Here is a 20,344-nt window from a genome sequence, read left to right as displayed (position 1 = left end):
GAGAAGGTTTTCAAGCAGCTTGTCACCTTCAATGAAACCTGTACTGCTTTTTGCTGCCAAGTTTTCTGCAGGTGTTGCCAGGTTTGCTTCATTCTCTGTATAAAACCAGCTCATTTATGCTGTGCTTTATTTTAGATATAATACAGTAAAAATACAAACAACTCTGAAGTTGTCTGATACTGTCTGAGGCTGCTCCTGGAGTTACAGTCTCTCGTTGTGTTTGGCCCAGCATTTGTTGGGCTGATAAAGAGTTGGGAAATGGAACGATACAAAACATCAGAGACTCCTGAATTTTCTTGTGCAAGCACTCAGTATCCCAGATTGTGAATCCGGATTATTTTTCTCCAGTAGAAATGGTCGTTTTAGTTATTGTGTGCTCATTCTTGTGCAGACTGAAGCATCACAGCAGAGGGAAGACTAAATCCAGGAAAAGCTACTCAATGGGTATTTTCTGGCCCTCTTTAGGTCTTTCCAGGCCTCCAGTGTTGCTTGAGCACATCCAAAGTAATTCCATGTATCTTCTGCTTTCCTGAGCTCCCAGGATTTCTCATATGTGTGATCCCTCCTCATACCATTCCCCTCAGAAGAAAGCAGTGGATGGAGCAACCTTTTGGCCTTTTTGAATGCTTAGGAAAAGGAATCTGTAATCTGTATAATTTACATCCTTAAATTACCACTTAACTATTACTTGTGTTTCACATCTATTGTCCTTTTACATCTCAGTTTTTTTACAAACATTCTGGCACCTGGAGCACAGCAATATCCCTATTCCCATAGGTTTGCACTCTGCTTTTTGTAACCTGAAGTGAAACATTTGAAATAAATACAGCAGGACTTTGCTAAATGCTTCCTGTTTTGCTGGGCTGTGGAGTCATGTCTGGAATACCCAGTGAGCTCTGAGGACTTAGGGAATCTTCGTAAACAAATTATTTCATCTGCCCACAGCAACAGGGGTTTGTTTTTATGAAAAATCTCCTTTTAGCAAGGCAGTTGTTACTTTCTTCCCTCTTGCTCTTTCCCTGCAGAATATTACCCAAACTGTGAAGTAGTGTTCATGGGGATGGCAAACATCCATTCCATCCGCAAGAGCTTCCAGTCGCTGCGTCTGCTCTGCACACAAATGCCAGACCCAGGAAAGTAAGTGGAAGTTTGGGGGTTTGGGCCTTTGGTTCCGTGTTTCTGCAGCCACATTCTTCTGCTGATGATCTGGAAATTGAAATTCAGTGGATTTTCCCTTGGTAATAATGCTAAGCTATGTTTTTCCATTTTTGTGGAAGTCATTGGTTTATTCTGATTGAAGTGAACCTAGAAGATTAGTTCTGAAATTAGAGCGTAACCTTGAATATTGATACCAGAATGTTGTTTCTTCTGGTGGGCTTCTGAGCACTTAGACTGATCTGCTATTCCCAGCTCTTTAATCCTCACCGTTGGCTCTCATTTGGAAAATTCTGGTGGTGTTCCACGTACTTCACTCCTTTATAGTGTCATTTCAGGATATTTCATAATATTTCATACCCGTCCAGTGGTGTGGGGTAACTACCCTGTAACAGCCCATCACCTGGGGAGCTTCTGAGCTTGGGTCCTTGCTGTAGTTACCCCAGTCCTGTTTTCCCTCCCACTTCCCTGCATTTGCTGCTAAAGCCTTCCATGGTTTCAAAGTACATCCAAACCTTCAGCTCATCCCAGAGAATGGCAGTTCCTTGGGTTGGCTACATGGCTTTGCTGCTTCCACCTCTTGGAAAGCGCTAACAAGACACAACTGAAAAATACTCCAGGGTGACACTCACAGCTTATTAAAACAGGAGCTTTGCCATGATAAACTCAGACATCCAAACCTGAAAGCATTTTAAAAGAGCAAAAACTGTCTTGCCTGGTTTCCCTCTAGTTGGCTGTCAGCTCTGGAGAGCACCAAGTGGCTGCAGCACCTGTCAGTGCTCCTGAAATCCGCGCTGCTCGTGGTGCACGCCGTGGACCGGGACCAGCGGCCGGTGCTGGTTCACTGCTCCGACGGCTGGGACCGCACCCCCCAGATCGTGGCCCTGGCCAAGCTCCTGCTGGACCCCTACTACAGGACCACAGAGGTGGGTAAAGCAGCTGGGAGTGGTTGGGGTCTTTGGAGTGAGCCTGTCTGTGAATGATTTCAGGTTTTTCCGCTGGCAAAGGCACTGAAGCTGGCAGGAGTTTATCACCCACAGTCTGCAGTTACACACAGGTGTAGGTGCCTCTGTAACTCAGGAGTAGCTCACATTCCCTCTGCTGCAGCTGCACAGTCACGGTCTGTGCTTCCCTGTATTAAGTTTAGGAATATGGAGTACAAAGTGCTGCAATTGCAGCTTCTGCTGCACCCCTGCAGCTTCTCAGCCTTCCTCTTTGCTGGATTTCCCGACTGCATGGTTTTCCAGTTTCATATTTTCATTGCTCTCTGTCACTTACATTTCTCCTCATTTTCCCCCCTTCCATCACCTCAGCACCGTGGGATGTGTGCTGGCTGGGCTCCATCCGCCAGCCCACGGGCAAGATGCCTTTGTTGTCCAGAACAGAATTCTGTGTCTGAACGCTGCTGTGAGCTGCTGCTTAAAGCCTCACACACACAAGGACCAGAGGCTGGAACTGCCTTTTGTATGGAAGTGTGAAAACTTCCTGGATCCTTTTCCACGTGGATTCTAGAAGCTGGCATCCATCAGGCAAAACGTGCTGCTCTGGCCTGGGCACAGGATCTGCTCCTGGTCCTCCAAAGGGTGCTGTCCTTCCTGCTTGGAGAGCAGAGTTGTGCTGTGCACACCCTGGGGCTTCCCTGTCACCCAGAGCAAACCATAAACTGTAGCTGTCTGTACCAGGATCAGAAACATTGAGGAAAATGAATTTTCAGCACTGTCAGATTTAAAGCTTTTCAGCTGCCAGCCATTATTTTGGCTTTAATCACAGCCATTATTTTGGCTCTAATCACAGCCTTTGACTCAATAAACATTCTCTACAATTTTTCTTTCCACTAAGAACCAAAACCTTCCTGCCCCATGATGGATTTCAGGTCCTGCGAGAGACAGTGTGACATTCAGCTGCTCACCCAGGCACTGTTTGGGAGTGTTCTTTGCCCTTTTCATGAAAAATCACTCAAGTGAACCTTTAATCAACTTTGTGACTGGTGTACATACAGACAAGCACCTGCTCTCCCTGAGCTTGGATGTCCTGTTGTGGATGGATGATTTTCTTTCCTGACAGATGGATCTGACCATCATTTTCAAGGAAAGTTTTCATATGACTTGTCCAGCTATTGGACACCATGATCCAGAAGCTTTGGCAAGATGAAGTTCCTACTTGTCACTGCCTGGGTGAGATAGGGCTCATATCAGGATGCTCCCTGCCAGTCACTGATTCCCTTTCCCGTTCATGTCGTTTGGGATTCCATATCTGTCCTAATTTCATTGCAGAGCACAGAGGCATTAGGGAAAGCAGTAAAGAGAAGTAATGAGCCCAGTGCTGAGGGGAAATAGGAGAGAGGACACAGCCATTCCCACAAGTCTCAGACCATCTCAGAAAACTGAACCAAAGAAAAACAGGAATTCTTCATCTGTCCTCTCCTTCCTGCAGGGTTTCCAGGTACTAGTGGAGACGGAGTGGCTGGATTTTGGCCACAAGTTTGCAGATCGCTGCGGCCACGGGGAGAATTCAGATGACCTCAATGAGCGCTGCCCAGTGTTTCTGCAGTGGCTGGACTGTGTCCATCAGCTCCAGAGGCAGTTCCCCTGCTCCTTCGAGTTTAACGAAGCATTCCTTGTGAGTTGAGAGATTGCTGCTTTATAGACTGCTGTTAAACACTGCTGGAAAGCCCAGGGTGGGGATTTTCCCATCTTTCTGTGACATTCTGTGTCCAAGGCCAGGTTGGATGGGAGTTGGAACAACCTGGGATAGTGGAAGGTGTCCCTGCCCATGGCAGGGGTGGGTTGAGATGGGCTTTAAAGTCCCTTCCCAGCCAAACCATTCCATTATTTTATATATATGTATATATATATATGAGTATATTCTATATATGCTCTCACCTGATGAAGGGAACAGGAAAGCTGCCAGGACGCAGTGGACAGAAGCACTTGTGTAACCCACGGGGTCTGTTCACTCTTAAAAGCAGGACCCTCAAGGACTTGTTTTAGACTTTAAAAGACATAGATGATGTGAATTGAATAGTCTCACCTAAGAGGTGTAAAACATCCACACAGCCTGAAAAAAATCCTTCCCACAGCCAATGCAAACTCCCTCCTGCTTTGATCTTGTTTTGACTTGGATACTCCTCCTCTAAAAACAACCTGCTCCATTCATTTTTTTTCAGTTTCTTTGCTGAAAATGTGTAGGGTATAGGAGCTGTGCTTACCTTCTTTGGAAGCAGACAGCATTCCTATTAGGAATTCACCCAAGATGGTCCAAGTCAGTTCTCAGATCTCTGGGGAAGTGGCAGTCATGGGCTGCAGGACCAGTAATCTGAAGAGCAGAAGTTTTTATGAAGTGTCTGATCCACTAAGAGATTTAAGGCACATTCCTGTGATTGTGGCTGGCTGGAATTACCACTTGCCAGCTCAGCCATGTAACTGAGTCCATGTACAGTCCCCGAGTAGCTCAGTTGTGAAATGAGATACAACAGGTAGTAACTGGCTTCACAGCACACTGCTAATCTCCATGGGCTGGGAGAGAACATACCCGTGATGTGCTGGCCTTTGTAGAGTGAACCCCTAATTTATCACAGTAGTGAAGTACTTGTCTTCATTTAAACATCTGAATAATCCCAAGGAAGTCATTGATATGCCTAAAGTTAAGCTGGCATTTGTTAGGCTGGGCCCACAGCATGGAGTGATTAACGAGCAGCATTTCTGTGCTGCATGAATGTTTTGTAGCAGAGGAATGATGATTCTGCTTTGCCTGGCCTGCAGGGCAATGAGTTTGTATCAACATGACTTGATTAGGAACAAATATTTTGTCTTTCTATGTTACATTTTTCCTGAATTTCTTCCATTATGATTTTAGAAGATTCCGCTCCCCTTGCATTCCTTTGCAATTGGTTTGTAAGGAAATATGCGAAAAATGCTGTGGATTGGTGTGGCAGCCCTGGCGAGGGGTTTGGCCCTGGGCAGGGAGGGTGAGGCTGATCCCTTGTGCCAGCTGACACTGTGTGTGTGTGTGTGGCTCTGCGCAGGTGAAGTTGGTGCAGCACACCTACTCCTGCCTCTTTGGAACATTCCTGTGCAACAATGCGAAAGAGAGAGGAGAGAAACACACTCAGGAACGGACCTGCTCCGTCTGGTCTTTGCTGCGGGCAGCAAACAAAGCCTTCAAAAACCTGCTCTACTCCTCCCAATCGGAATCTGTATGTATCCCAACCCCTTCCTGTGGGAGAGTCCTGGGGTCTCCCCTAAACAGCATCCCCCAAAAGGAGGGTCCCTTGAGAAACACCCCAGCAGTGGGACATGGTGACCTGGGGTTCAACCACAGCTGAGGTGGTGGCTGCCCCATCCCTGGAGGTGTCCAAGGCCAGGTTGGACGGGGCTTGGAGCAACCTGGGATAGTGGAAGGTGTCTCTGCCCATGGCAGGGGTGGCACTGGATGAGCTTTGGGGTCCCTTCCAGCCCAAACCCTTGTGTGGTTCTCTGAACTGTCACCATGGACAGAAAGGTGATTCCAGACCAGCTCAGCTCTCCCTGACATTCACCTTAAAACACCCAGCTCAGGCTGATGTTTGAAGTGTTGGGTTAATTTTGCTGATATTTGAGGAATGTCAAATGCTGCCTCAGAAATTTCTCTGTGCTGGAAATGTGCTTTCTGGGACTAAATATTTTATTTTTTTGTAACAGAAAACATTTCAGTGTTTGATAAATAGACCTCTCTGGAGAACTAGCTGTGTCAGAGGAGTGACACAAAATTGCCTGCAAACCTAGACACTGTGTTTAAATTCATCTTAAATCTAAACAGAGAAAGTGGCTCATATTATTTAGTGTATCTTTGTTTCTCTTGATACCTTCCGGTTTTTAGTTTGGCTCCTTCATGGTAGGAGCTCCCTGAAGGTTCTGGGAGTGGGCTCAGTTGTGTGTTTGCTACAAGGTCATGTGAGGGATTCAGGGGTGCAGAGCACAGGCAAGAGAGCAAACACCAAATGACATCATGGTTAGGATTGCATGGCCTTGTATAAATATTTAAACCCTTTTTATTTATGGAAGTATCAGATGTCATAAACTGAACTGTAAGGACTGTGCAGTGGCTGTGCATATGACAGATGTGGCTTGCAGTTGTTTCTTAGAGCAAATTTAAACCCTGGCTAAGTAGGAAGGAGTTTTGTGCCCGCAGTGGTTGTAAAAAGATGGATTTTCTACTCCCTGAGCCCTTCTTGGCTGTTTGTGCCCTGGCTCTGGGCTGTCACTGCAACGAGCCCTTGGAGCCTTCCCACCTGACACTTGTGAGGAGAGTGTGTGAGGCAGAGCAGACACAGCCTAGGGGGATCTTAAAGCTATGGATGGATCTAAATTTCCCTGAAAATGCCGGGAAAGCATAGAGAGGGCTCTCACAGTGGCTGTGTGGACAGGTCTGTCCTTGGGCTGCCCTTCTGTGCTCTATCCCACTTGGCCCCTGTTCTCAGGAAATACTCACAAGGACACTCCTTCTGCACGTGGGAGTTTGGGTAATTTCCTGTCTTGGGTTCATCTGCTTGTGGTTTTATTTCAGGCTTTAAAAGATGCCTCTGGTGCAGCCACATCTCTTACACAGCACGAGTTAAGAGCAGCAGCCGCCCCTCAGCCCTTGCCCTGCTCAGTGCCAGGGGAGCAGGGTGTTCAGACAATCACCAAATACCCTCATTTAGGAAGGGACCCACAGGGATCATCCAGTCCAAGGGACCCACAGGGATCATCCAGTCCAACCCCTGGCCCTGCACAGACACTCCAAAATCCTACTCTGTGCCTGACAGTGGTACCCAAACACTCCTGAAGCTCTGGTAGCCTCTGGGCTGTGACCATTCCCTGGGGAGCCTGGGCAGTGCCTGTCTGGTGGAGCAGACTGTTCCTCTGCCATTGCCTGCTTTTCCATGGGAAAGTTGCTTGGAAAAGAGTGGAATTGCCAGAGCGAGCCCAGGTGTTTTTAAAGTAAAACAGAAATGACATTCCACAATGAAGGAATCCCTTTTAAGAGCAAGCTGTCTCTTCAAAGAACTTCTGCATGTACTCAGTATGTACCCGTGAGTGCCTCTGCTGGAGCCAGGGTGGGCTCTGGTGGATTGGGGTCCATGGATGAGTGCAGCTCCCTCTGGCACGGGGTAACACAACACCCAGGGGAACCTCAGCACTCACAACGAGCCACTGGATTCCATGAGTTGTGAAGGTGTAGATTCACAGAGAGCTCACTGCAGGAGTTCATTCAGGAGGAGCTGAAGGCCAGCATTGTTCTGCCTCTGACAGAAAAGGTCACTCTAGCCCCGAGTGTGGCTGATGAAATGCTGTCAGCGGCCCTTGGTGTGGGCTGGACATGTCCCAGCTGAGACCTGCCCAGTGAACTGCCACCCTCAAAGCTGAACTTGTGCTGGGAGCCAGCAGCTGACCCTTCCCGTGTGCTCCCCTGCCAGGTGCTGTATCCCGTGTGCCATGTGCGGAACTTGATGCTCTGGAGCGCTGTTTACCTGCCCTGCTCCTCCCCCTCCACGCCCGCCGACGACACCTGTGCCCCGTACCCTGTGCCAGGCTCTAGCCCCGAAGAGCAGCCTCTGGGCAGGTGAGCCTAGAGCCCAGAAATCCCGTCCTGTGAAGTAAGATCAACAGAGAATATCGGGGGATATGGAAGGAGAATGCTTGGGTGGGAGGGCAGGATTTCTCCTGGGTGTATTGGTGGGACTGTGGGACTGAGCTGCCCAAGCACAGCCTGTCCGTGGGGTGGGTTTGGAAGCTGTCACATTTCAGGGCTGACAGCATGGCAGAGAGAAGCTGGGCAAATAAAGTTAAGGTCTGGGTGTCCCATAGCCACAGAGAATTCCTTCTATCCTTGTGGGATATTAGCTTTCATTGGTTATCTTGAATTTGAGTTCCTTTTCAGTGTTGCATAACCATTTCTTTGCTTTTTGTACAATGAGCACATGTTAATTAGGAGGTGTGACCGGGCTGTAAGCATTGGGGCTTGCTGGTAAAGGGATTAATCTGGGAATGTTTGAAGTCTGGTTGAACGTATTTTCCTGATGGCAAACAAAGGAAGTACTGAAGCAGCTCTGCACTGCAGATGGTTGGAATGTGCTCCTGGATAATACTTCCCACAAGTCCTTTAGCTGGCAGATTGTTACTGTCCTAATCAAGGGGCTGGTTTTAAATCACAGTAGCTCAATGTTTATGAAAACATCCTCTGACTTGGGAGTGGGATTGTTTGTCCCTCTGCAGGTTACCAAAGACAAGATCCTTCGACAATCTGACGACAGCCTGTGACAGCAGCGTGCCTACAACCAACCGCCGGAGCAGCGACCCCAGCCTCAACGAGAAGTGGCAGGAGCACCGCCGCTCCCTGGAGCTCAGCAGCCTGGGCCCCCCTGGGGACGACCCCTTTGAGGGGGACGGGCTGGGCAGGCAGGGCAGGGCCCCCGTGGGGGCAGAGCTCTCTGTGGCAGCCGGGGTGGCAGAGGGACAGATGGAGAACATTCTGCAGGAGGCCACTAAAGATGATGTTGGGCTGGAGGAGCACTTGAGGGGTGGCCTGGAGGCAGCAGGGAAAGGGGATGAGGTTGGCCTGGATAAGGAGAAGAGAGCTGACAATCTGTGTGGGGAAAAGGCCGAGGCGGATACAGGTATCGTAACGAACAATCCCACACCCACCCCACACCCGGCCTCACGCGGTGCTTCGGAGCTCAAAGGACAACAGGATGAGCACAGCGACCCCAGCAGCGCTCTCCAGAAGGCACCTCTGGGAAGAGGAGTGCAGGCTGTTCCTGCCGAGGGCTCCGGAAACAGAGATGCTCCAAACAACGCGGAGGAAGAAGGTGTTGGGAAAGGCGAGGAAGTGGAGAGCCCGTACGGCACGGCCCAGGCCGGCCTGGCCTTCCCTCTGACAGCCCTGCCGGAGGCGAGGACATCCAACATCGAGAGCTCCACGGAAACCTTAACGGAGACTGAAGCAAAGCCCGAGCTCACGCCCAGGGCTCCGTGCCACAGACCTCACCCCTTCGACAACAGCGCTGACGAGCTGTCCCGAACTCTGGAGAACAGGCCGGAGGGGGAGTGCATGATAGAGCTCCAAAAACTGGGATCAAGAATGCATAGGACTTCTAGTAGCAACGCCACACACCTCCCGATGCCTTCCCCTTGTGCCTTGCCTCTAGCAGACCGCAAAGATGAGGTGGTGTGTAACGGGGAGCTGGAGCCGGAGAACAAACTGGCAGAGAAACCCGCGGGATTCACGGCCCCGAAATTCCCCGCCACCAACGGACACTGCGTCAACGGCGAGGATGGGCGGATCAAGGCCTCGCTGAGCCGGCAGATGTCCATGGCCAGCTGCAGCTCTGCCCAGCTCCACCTGAGGAACTTGCACCAGAAATGGATGTTCAGCCAGCTCGGGAAGCAGCCGGCTGGCAGCCCGGACCAGCCGGCCCGCAGCCACCTGGACGACGACGGGATGCCCGTCTACAGCGACGTCATCCAGCAGCGCCTGCGCCAGATCGAGACGGGCCATCAGCAGGAGGTGGAGACCCTCAAGAAGCAGGTGCAGGAGCTGAAGAGCCGCCTGGAGAGCCAGCTCCTCAACAGCTCCCTGCGGCTCAACGGCGACTACGGCGACGAAGTGGTGAGTGAGCATCACCGGGCCGAGCTGAGCTCACCCTGCCCTCAGCTCCTGCCTCACGGCTCAGGGCGTGACTTTTGGGCTCTTACAGACCTCTCCAGGTCATCCTGAGGAGGGCAAACACTGCCTGAGTACCTGATACTGGCAGATATTGATGATTGATACTGTCACTGGACTTCAGTTTAAGCAGAAAGGTTTATTTTGGGATGAGTGTTGCACAGCAGCTCACACTTGCCTGGCCGTACCTAAACACCTTCCCTGGCCTCAGTAAAACCAACCAAACCCCTGGTTTACCAAACCTCAGTAAAACCAACCAAACTCTTGGTTTACTGCTGTCTTCATGTAGGGCAAAGATATTTTCCTGTGCCATTTTTGGGACAGCAGCATAGGATGATCCCTTAGTTCTCTGCAGGTTCCAGCTGCAGTGGCAGCTCTGGGAGCTCAAACCCATCAGGGTCACCCCATCCTTTTCAGATGCTCCAGGCTCACTGACGGGAATAAATTTCTGGAATTCTAAATTAACTGGAACAAATTACCTGAGCTTTTGTGGCAGCTGTATTTCAACAAGGCTTTTTCTCTCAACAAAATAAGAATTCTAAGGGAGCTTTTAAACCATTTGTGATTTTATTTGGAAGTGTTTAAAGTTGTAAAAGTAGAGACTTTTGTAGAGAATTGTGCTTTCCTGTGGGTTTGAGCACTTGCCTGTAATTTCTGAGGCTGTTGCAACACCCATCAGAAATTCGTTTTCCTACATGGTTTATATGCCTGCAAAATTGGGAAAAAAAAATATTTATAGGAGGTTCCCAACTTCTGTTTGTTGAATTCACTGTTTAGAAGTGGCAGAGGTGCTGGATAGTCCCAGGTACGTTTGTTGTGAAAAATCCTTGGAGCCTTCTTGGCTCTTCCCATTGGAGATGCAGCACAAGGTGCTCATTGGGCTCAGTGTCACTGCTAAAAGCTTGAATTCCTTGGAGAAATTGGGTCCTTTGGCTTAATGGATTCTGCTCCCATTTTTTTAAGGGCCTTCGGAAGCTGCAGTGTAGGGCTGGCAGTGCCTCCAGAAAATTCCCTGGTTTTAAGGACCTGATCTCTACCTTGTGCCTCTTGGGAGTTGCAGGTTTTTGTCTGGAACTCCAGGACTGCCATTCCTCAGGCACAAAAATACATGAACTCAAGATTTCTTGCTATTTTGATATATTTTAAGGGCTGGCTGAGTTTTAATTGAGTTAAAATCCACCTCTACCTGGATAGACTATATTAAGGAAGCATTATTCCCCAAAACCTATATATAGAATATACATGGCTCTAATTCTGAGTTTCCCATATGCAATTTGGCTTGTGTTTTCCCAAATCTTTGCCAACAAAAGGATATCTGTATTACTAATTATAGTTTTGAAAGTGAAACACCCTTGGAAAGGAATAAGGACCCTGGAATTGGAGCCACAGGGAGCAGGTTTTGGTTAATCACCCAGAGCTTTGCAGCAGAAACTGGATTCTAAATCCACTCTGCCTCGCATCATCTCATCACCAGAGGGTCCAGCCCTGCACTGTTGGGGTTTCTGGGTTTTATTTGTGTGGAACAGGGATCTGGGGGGTTCCGTTCAGCTGTGTTTGTTTGCCAACAGACGTCTATTCCTGACTCGGAAAGCAATCTGGATCAGAACTGCTTGTCTCGCTGCAGCACAGAGATTTTCTCTGAAGCCAGCTGGGAACAGGTGGATAAACAGGATACAGAGGTACAGACTAAATCCCTGTAAATTGCTCACTCTGGGATAATCCTAATTCAAATTATCCTCCAGCCTTTGGTCGTGTGCCACTTCTTGGGAAGTCTCTTCCTTGTGTTCCACTGGTCTGACACTTGACATACCAGTACCTGTGCCTATGAGCCCTCTGCTGCACAACCTCTGGGAGCTGGGGAGGGGGCTCAGGTGAGGAGTGCTGGCACTGCCCTGTCCCTGATGCCGGTGGCCGTCCCCACAGGTGACGCGGTGGCTCCCGGATCACCTGGCCGCGCACTGCTACGGCTGCGACAGCGCCTTCTGGCTCGCCAGTCGGAAACACCACTGCAGGTAACTGGGAGGGGGGAGCTGGGACACTGCTCCCGTTCCCTGCACACCACAGGGCTTTCCTGGGACACAGCTCCTGTCTCAGGGATGGCTGTTGGAGCTGCCGAGGGAGCAGAGCAGTTCCTGCTGCTCCGTTCAGTTCATGCAGGGAGATAGTTAAAAGCCACATTTGGTGTTGGCTCCACTCCAGCCCAAACAGATCCCACCTTTCTTTCCTCAAACTGGATTTAGAGGCAGATTTATATAAAACAGAGCTTTGTCCTGCTAGCACTCAGAAATTCAGTATATGAGTTACATGAAATACAGGAATAGCATCTTCTTCCCACTGCTGGTTGTGAACCTGCTCCTTTCCTTCTCTAACCATTCTCCCCTTTTCATTAACTTGCTCCTACAGAATCTGAACAGAACACCTGTGTTAGATCAAGGTTTTCTGGATTATTCTTTGCCAGACCTATTGCCACAGAGGCTGCAGCAGCTCAGGCAGCAGCAGGGGCTTGATGAAGAGCAGGAGGCAGAGACCACTTGGCTCAATATGCTCGAGTTAAAGCCACAGAATCTCCAGTTTCCAGTTCTGTTTCAAATAAATTCCTATTCCTGGTTTCTGAACATGCAAAAACTATTACAGGAACTGTCATTTAAATAAATCTCAGTTACCATATTTTGATGCTCTGCTGCTTTTTGAAGTTGCAAAGAGTTATGAACATCGTTTTGGGTTTGTGTCTGGTTTATATTTTGCTCCATTTAGTCTTGTAAAGTTAACCAAACCCAGGGAAGAAGCAAGAGAATCTGAATTTATTTTTTTTTACCATGCCCACTGTCTTTGTGCAAATTTGTATCCCCAGGGCTGGGCTTGGAACAGCTCCCAGAGCCTGGATACACACAGATCACCCCCAGCCCCACGAGGAGTTAAAATGGACTCAGGTTTTCAGGTCTGGCTCAAATCTCTCTGTTGGATCTTTACTCCTTCAGCTTCCACATGTGCAGTGACCCAGCTGTTGGTGAGACCAACACCATGAGTATCTCCATAGTAAACATTCACACCCCTCCCCTGGGAGTGGGAATGAGTTGAACCCCACAGTGTAAGGCCTTGAGCAGGGTAAAACCTTCCAGCTTCCTTGGTTGCTGGTGTTTGCTCCCTGTGCCTGTTCCCTGAGCTCTCTCTCCCTCCCTGCAGGGACACTGACCGAGTTGATCAGCTCTGGTGAGCATTTCCAGCAGCCTTTGTCCATTGTCCGTCTGCCTCTCCTGGGTGACTTCTCCCAACTAACTCAGCTCTTCTCCCTCTGTTTCTCACTTGCCTGGAAATCACCAGAACTAAGCTGGGGGTGGTCAGCACGAGCTGTTGGGGGTTGGATCCGTGTGAGCAGGCCTCTATCCTCACAGAAAGGCTTTTAGGACTTGGCTTTTGGGAGCTTAACGGGGATGTGGCTCAAACTAACACTCACTGTCAGTCCATGTGTGTACTGCTCACTGACAGGAGACTGTCCTGCAAGTTTTATGCATTTATTTTTGATCATTTCTCTTTTTTCCCCATATTTTTGGGAGAGGGCCACGTGTTATCAAACACTTCCAGTATTGCTGTTCGGGCTGTTGGCAAAAACCCACCACTTGTTTTAGAAGGACTGAAAATCCCGTGGCTGGAACAGGTGCCACAGAGCTGGTGGAGGGTCAGGATCACCAAAACTGGATTAACATCTGAGATTTGGGATGAGGAGGAGGCGTGGGGAGCATGACTTTCAGCCTCCCTTCCTCAAATGAGCAACATCCCTTTTCCAGCCTGTTTTTTAATGTCTCTTTTTAATGTCTGAAGCAAAGCAGGGACCACCGGGATAGAAGGATGAGCTGTCCAGAGCTTTCCAAAGCGGTGTCAGAGCACCATTATCTAGGATAAAACAACACAAACCCCGAGCATATGTTAGGAATGGTGAGCTCCAACAAAGAAATCCTTGTTTTAATCCCTCGGGTTGGTTTTCCCCACATCCATCAGTGAGCTGCTCTGGGATAATCATTCCTTGAGCAGCGAGATGGGGCTGTGGGGGGCTGTGTGGCACCTCCCGAGGCTGTTCCCACTCCTGCAGGTTTCCAGCAGGGTCCTCCAGTCTCAGAACCTCTGCAGAGAGGCTCGTCCCTGTCAGCCTTCCCATGCCGGGGTTCTGGCTCCGAGGCCCAGAGCCGCAGTGTGGAACTGAGGAAATGAGCCCACTGAAGTGGGAAATGGGATTTCTCTGCTGCCTCTCTCCCCGTCAGTGACCAGCAGCTGGAAATCTCCTTTCTTGGCTAGGAAGGATTAATCAGAGCTGCTGGGTGTCAGCAGAATTCCCTGGCAGCCTCTTGGCAGCAGCAGCAAATCTCCAGTGCGGAACAATGATCACAATCCTGGTGCCAAAGAGTTAATGGACATGGAAAAACCCAGGTCCTTGGAGTGCTGCTCCCAGCTCCTTGTAGGAATTGATGAGTTTGGAGGACAGGGCACACAGGGCTCACAGGTTTTGGGGGGGGCTGCAGGAGGCGGTTAATGACTCTGAGTTGTAACGAGGTGCATGTGCCGGTGTGGCTCCGCCAGTGCCAGGAATGTCACGAGTGCCCACCTGTGCATGGAACACCTGCGTGCCCACGCCGGGCTTTGCATGCTCCTCCTTGGCTCAGTTTCCTGGATGCAGGAGTGTGGGGCCATGGGGGCAATGGGAAGATGGCAGCAACAGAGGGCTTTGATATTTCCATGTTTAAACCTTTCCAGCTCTGAGCAGAGCCTGGGAGCAGAGTCCGGCCTGCTCCCAGCACTGCCACATCCATCCTGTGACCCGGGGCTGGATGAGCTGCGTGAGCAGGGCCAGAGCTCCCATTCCCAATGTTCCCCACATTCCCCACATCCTCGCTCAGGAAGGGCCCGTGGTGGCTCTGCTTCAGCCCCTCAGCCCCATGCCCCAGGGTGGCATTGGCATTGTGCTGGAGCTCCTCTGCAGCACATCCAGCCTGGCAGTGTCCAAGGCCAGGTTGGGTGGGGCTTGGAGCACCCTGGGATAATGGAAAGTGTCCCTGCCCATGGCAGGGGTGGTGCTGGATGGGCTTTAAGGTCCCTTCCAACCCAAGCCATTCCCTGGTGAATGGCAGAGAGCTCACTGTGACAGAGGGCACGGCCTGTGCAGCCTGGCTCAGGGCAGTGCTGAACAGAGGCATTTAATGACCTGCAATCCCACACTGTCCCTGGCTCCATGCTCCTTCCTGTGTCCATTCCCTGGATCTCTGCTCCATCCATATGAGGGAGCACTGCAGACGTTGGAGCTGTCCCTGCCCATGCCCTGGTCCATAGGGAGGTACCAGCATCTCCCCCATCCCAGCACTGGGAATATCTCATTTTACAGCTCAGGAGACTTTGTCAAACTCCTTCTAATCTTTTCTTTTCCATTTCTCCTCTGTTCCTGATGCAAGGAATTGTGGCAACGTGTTCTGCTCCAGTTGCTGTAACCAGAAGGTGCCCGTTCCCAGCCAGCAGCTTTTCGAGCCCAGCAGAGTCTGCAAATCCTGCTACAGCAGCCTCCACCCCGGCAGCTCCAGCCTGGACCTCGAACTGGACAAGCCCATCACTGCCACATCCAACTGAATTCCTGGCCTGGGAGCGGCGGGGGAGCAGCCGAGCCGACCCTTCCCCACGGACACGCGGGTTCCCGGGGGGCCGAGGCTGGGAGGCTGCGCGTGGAGCTCGGGGCGTGGGGCGGGACAGACCTCGAGGATGTGCCGCTGGATCGTGGGATTCTCCTTGTCCGGCTCTTCCCCTTTCCTGCCTGTCCTGTCTGTGTGTCCGTGTCCCCGCGCGTGCGTGTGTGTGTATATAATAATCTATCTGTTTGTTTGCGGGAGGGGCGTGGAGGTGGGGAGGGGGCTGGTGCCAGCACCAGGATCCCGTGGGTATTTATCTGTCCCGCTGCGGAACCGCTGCAGGCCGAGGATTCGGGGGAGCAGGGAGCAGAGGGAGCTGGGCTGGCCGGAGTGCAGAGCCTGAATAGCTGCAGCCTCCAGTGCTTTCAATCACTCCTGTTATTCCAAACCCAAAACTGCTGTTTGGGAACCTGTTGCTGCTAGAAGAGGTGGGAATCTCCTTCCCCAGAGACCCGTTCCCTCTCTGTTCTCACAGTGGGCCCGAGGGTGTCTCAGTCAGATTCCTGTGCTGGTGGCTCTGTACCTGCACGCACAATCCGTGAGGTCTGAGCCCTCGGAGCAGGAACACCTGGAACGCTGGCTCAGGAATGCTGTTGGTGAGAGCCGAGCCAGGCGTCACACCGGGCCTTGCCAGGATTCAATCCAGCTAGGACAGGAGCAGACCTTTGCCTTGTCCTTGCCCCATCCGTGTGAGATTCCCTCTGGGAGCAGAGTGTTGCTCTCAGGTCCTGGCTGGTCACTCGCACTTTATTGGATGATCCAAACCGACAGAAGGCGGCCGGGACCCGCCGGTGTCGCCGGGCTCGGCCCGTGCGGAGTGCGCTGGTGCTGGGCACCCCCCTGGGATGTTCCTCCTTTCCCAGGCTGTGTTCAGTGTACTCCAGATAGGAAAAAACTGCCTGAGGAGCTTAAAACAATCCAAAATACATCATGGATTCCCCTTCCTCCTTCTGTCCCAATCAGTCACCTCACTGAAGGGTGAAACTCCCAAATATCCGTTTGTAACCGACTGGTAGGTGCTCATCCCATTCCCTTCCCATAGATCCTGCTTAGTGCAATCTGGCAAGGAGGAAGAGTAGATCCTGCTCACCGTGCATTCCCTAGGCAAAATCCCAAATTCTCTATGGTGTTCCCAAGAATCCTGCTGGAGTATTTCAGAGTTCTAGATACAACAGCTCAAAATCCAAGAAACCTTGGGAAAAGAGCATTTCCCTTCCCTGGAATGCCACAATCACATCATCCAAAGGGAGGGTCCGGTGGAGAAACCATCTGGCAGAGCCCAGTGGGTTTGAGGAGAAGCACTGGGATGGTTGGACTGTGCCCTTCCCACCCTGCCGGGATCTGTGTGCTGGTGTGAATCTCCAGGAAGGAGGAGGCTGCGTCCTTGTGGGAAAGGGGTCTGGGAACGGACGGAGCATCTTGGGATCTCCCTGGCACAGGTTTAGAGAAAGAGACAGTGAGGGAAAAGCTAAGGCATGTTTAGGATCTGTTCCTAACCCAGCAGCGGGGGCTGGAAGAGAGGCACAGGCGTCGCTGTTCCGCACGGAGCAGGACGAGGGAACGTCCGGCTCTTCCCGGGGGTGGCGAGGGGGAGGTGGCAGGGCCGGCGTGGGGGGACACCCCAGCCTTGTGTGGCTTTGTGGTGCAGAATCAGCCGGAGCCTCCGCACGTGCCAAGAGGGTCCGCTCCGGGCCGGGGCTGGGATGTACAGTGTGAATAAAAGCTTGCAGCTCTTTAGGCTTTTTTGGATCGATGAAGCACTTTTTTTATTAATATTATTTTTCTTTGTATGTAAAGGAGGAAGCCGTCTCTCCGTAGCTGTGTACAGAAATAACCCTTCTCTCCGCAAGAGAGTAAAGTGCTCCTATATTTTTCATTTTTGTCAAAAGCAAGAAGTAAATACTTTAGAATTGTTAAATATATAAATAAAAGTGAATAAAGTTTAGACTTTTGCATGGGAGCATTTGCTAACACACTTCCTAATTTTTTATTTTTGTCCCCTGTCCCTCGGAGGGGACGTGTTGGAGGCTCAGCAGGAACACCGAGGCCTTGGAAAGGAGGCTGCAGCTGCTGCCCTTGGCTTTCTGTTCCACGCTGTGTCATTCCAAGGAACAACAAACTGTTGCTCCTAAACTTAGAAGAAAAAATTAAATGTTAGGCTTGGTTTTCCTGGTGCAGGAGTCTTCTGGGAAGGGGGAAGGACACAACGTACACACCCTGCCAGGTTCTGTTGGCACAATCAGCACCATTTTCCAAGGATGGAGAAAGGTGCCAGAGTCTCAGCTCCCTCCATACCGTGTTTTTCTTTTTCCCCTTACCCAACCATCATATGATGATGTTACCCAAATGTAGGAGCAGCCCAGATCTCCATGAAATTCCCCCTGCTCTCGGTGGGGTTTGGCAGAGGAAGCCCTGTTCCCACTTGCACCTGCCTTATCCTGGTGCTGGATGCTGGAGCTGTGGCTCTTGGGGAACAAACCAAACTCACTCAGGTTTAAGATCTTTTTTCCCAGAAGGTGGAAAACTCAACTGATGTTTGTCCTGCACAAGGATTATTCCCATTTTCCAAGCACTGCCTGCTCATTCTGGCTGTGCACAGTCCTGTCCCCTCTGCTCCCCCACCATCGTTTATTGCTTCTCTTACATATTTGAGGATTTACCCTGAATTCTCAGGGGTCTGAGCAGCTGTGAGTGATGTGGGGCCAGACCTGTGTAATCTCAAGACCTTGAGCACAATCCCTCTGTGATTTGATGGTGGTCATTAAATCAAATCAAACCGGGTTGGGGCAGAGCCGCTGGTGCGATCTGGAGTGGAAAAGAAGCAGGAATCACGTTTGGTGCTGTGCAGAACACGCAAAGTGATTCAGTTACACCTCACGATGTGATTTCCTGGAGCTCCTCTCATACCTGAGTTTCTCCTGAGTGCTTTCTCAGGAGCTCATTGTCCTGCAGACGTCACAAGCCCCAGACAGGGCACTGCTGGGTGTGGCTCTCTGCCCCTGGCAGAGGGATCGGAGAAGTTCGGAACTTCCCCGCGGTGCAGAAGGGCTCCTGTCAAAGGGCAGCAGCTCTGCCAGAGGAGGGCACGGCTGGAGGTGTCAAAGCCCATTTCCCCCGATCAATGCTTCCTAAGGAGCCTCCTTCCCTCTTTTCTTTGTCCCAGCTCCCGGACGGGCCATGAGCCTGTCAGGACAGCGGCGCTGCTGTCTCGATAAGCGGCTTCAGTGCTGCCCCTGGGCTGTAGGACAACCTCCGGAGGCAGAGGGGATATTGGGATTTCACAAACAGCGTTAGAAGTCACTGGGAACTCAGTGCGATACCAACAGGGCCCCTCCTCCCTGACAGGGAAGAGGGAAGGTGGCACTGGAGTCACTGGACAGGAGGGCTCAGTTCTCAGAGCTGGGCACAGGTGGGTGTGATGGTGGCAGGTGTAGGGTGGAAACCAACAGCTCTGGTGGGGAGGGAAGGGGAAAGAAGGGGAAGGAGGTGTTTGGGAACTGCTCCACCCCCTGGGAAGGGCTGTAGGGGTGGGATGGAGCCTGCCCTGCGAGAAGTTTTGAGGTGTTGGAGGCTGCAAGGGGCGATAACCACGTGCAGGAAGCAGAGCGGGTTCAGGGCCTGTTGAACAGATGGATCCTGGAATTATCCAGGACAAGGTTTGGAGCCAGCACTGAGCAGAGGGCAGCTCTGCCAGGTGCAGGACTGGCCCAGGTGTCCCACAGTCCTTCGAGCTGTCCATCCCTTCCCACAATGCAGCCATTGTTGCATTTTGGGATTTCAGCTCACCGTTCTTTGACATTTCATAAATGCTGCTAAAGTTTCACTTTATTATTTAAAAAATCTGGGTTTTAAATTGATTTCCCACAGCTCTGTCACAAAATGATTTTTAGACCTCACAGTGGCAGCAGGTGATGGGTTTGATTGTCCTCTTTTTGGGTGGGATTTGTATTAAAATGACATCTGAAGTCTCAATTACTTACCTGAAGCACATGAAATGTTTGAACCCATGCAAAGCTCTGAGGGCAGAGCTGTTCAGCAACACTGGAAGTGTCAGACCCTCGTGTGTGTTAACAGCCTTTCTTCTGCTGTAGCCTCAGAGTGAATATTTAGATCTTAATAAATTTGTCATTTTCCTACACAGTGATGAATTCACAGTCCCTTGTTCTCTGTGTTGGTGCATCTGCAGAGCTCCCAGTTTGAAGGGCTTATTTTTAGGCAGATTATAGCTCATATATGAGGAAAAAAGTAATCCTGATGTTCAGAAATGTAAAATAGGCTGGGAAGAAGGAAAGCCTGGATTGGCAGCAGTTGGATGGAGATGAGCCCTTAGGGAGAGCAGGGGATCCAGGGGTTGATAGCTCTGCAACCACTTCCAGCACAAGGACCTTCCCCCCTGGGTCACATCCACCTCCTGCTGTTGGACCCACGGGCACATCTGCTGGTGGATGTTGCTGCCATCATCACTCGGAGCCACACGTTGCTCCCTCACTTTCCGTTCTCCTGAGTTTTACGGGGCACAGCAGCTCCTGCGCACGGACACCTGTGAGATCTTTGACACCAAACTGCAGGGACAGAGCCTGGTGCCAGGACACAGGGAATGGCTTCCCACTGGCAGAGGGCAGGGCTGGATGGGATATTGGGAAGGAATTGTTCCCTGGGAGGGTGGGCAGGCCCTGGCACAGGGTGCCCAGAGCAGCTGTGGCTGCCCCTGGATCCCTGGCAGTGTCCAAGGCCAGGCTGGACATTGGGGCTTGGAGCAGCCTGGGACAGTGGGAGGTGCCCCTGCCCAGGGCAGGGGGTGGGGTGGGATGGGATGGGATGGGCTTTAAGATCCCTTCCAC

The 20,344-nt window shown here is 51.0% G+C and overlaps 1 protein-coding gene across 12 annotated transcripts in view; it reads left to right on the top strand.

The window, feature by feature from the left end:
• Positions 1-17,463, top strand: part of MTMR3 (myotubularin related protein 3) — a 74,634-nt gene extending 57,171 nt beyond the window's left edge. For 4 of the 12 annotated variants that reach the window (XM_032128033.1, XM_032128038.1, XM_032128036.1 and 1 more), the window contains 11 exons: positions 1,026-1,137; positions 1,886-2,081; positions 3,589-3,774; positions 5,180-5,350; positions 7,592-7,737; positions 8,391-9,783; positions 11,406-11,516; positions 11,761-11,849; positions 12,689-12,775; positions 13,021-13,047; positions 15,276-17,463. In XM_032128033.1, coding sequence (XP_031983924.1) covers positions 1,026-1,137; positions 1,886-2,081; positions 3,589-3,774; positions 5,180-5,350; positions 7,592-7,737; positions 8,391-9,783; positions 11,406-11,516; positions 11,761-11,849; positions 12,689-12,775; positions 13,021-13,047; positions 15,276-15,447 — 2,690 coding nt within the window. In that variant the 3' untranslated portion in view covers positions 15,448-17,463. Of the gene's footprint in view, positions 1-1,025; positions 1,138-1,885; positions 2,082-3,588; positions 3,775-5,179; positions 5,351-7,591; positions 7,738-8,390; positions 9,784-11,405; positions 11,517-11,760; positions 11,850-12,240; positions 12,503-12,688; positions 12,776-13,020; positions 13,048-15,275 lie in introns of those variants that run through there. The other 8 variants (XM_032128034.1, XM_032128041.1, XM_032128035.1 and 5 more) reach the window with 8 other exon arrangements.
• The last annotated feature ends 2,881 nt before the right edge of the window (positions 17,464-20,344 follow it).

Source organism: Corvus moneduloides, chromosome 18, assembly GCF_009650955.1.
Source record: "Corvus moneduloides isolate bCorMon1 chromosome 18, bCorMon1.pri, whole genome shotgun sequence".
NCBI classification, from domain to species: Eukaryota; Metazoa; Chordata; class Aves; order Passeriformes; family Corvidae; genus Corvus; species Corvus moneduloides.
Note: the sequence above shows the minus strand (reverse complement) of the source record. Positions and strands in the feature narration are given on the sequence as shown.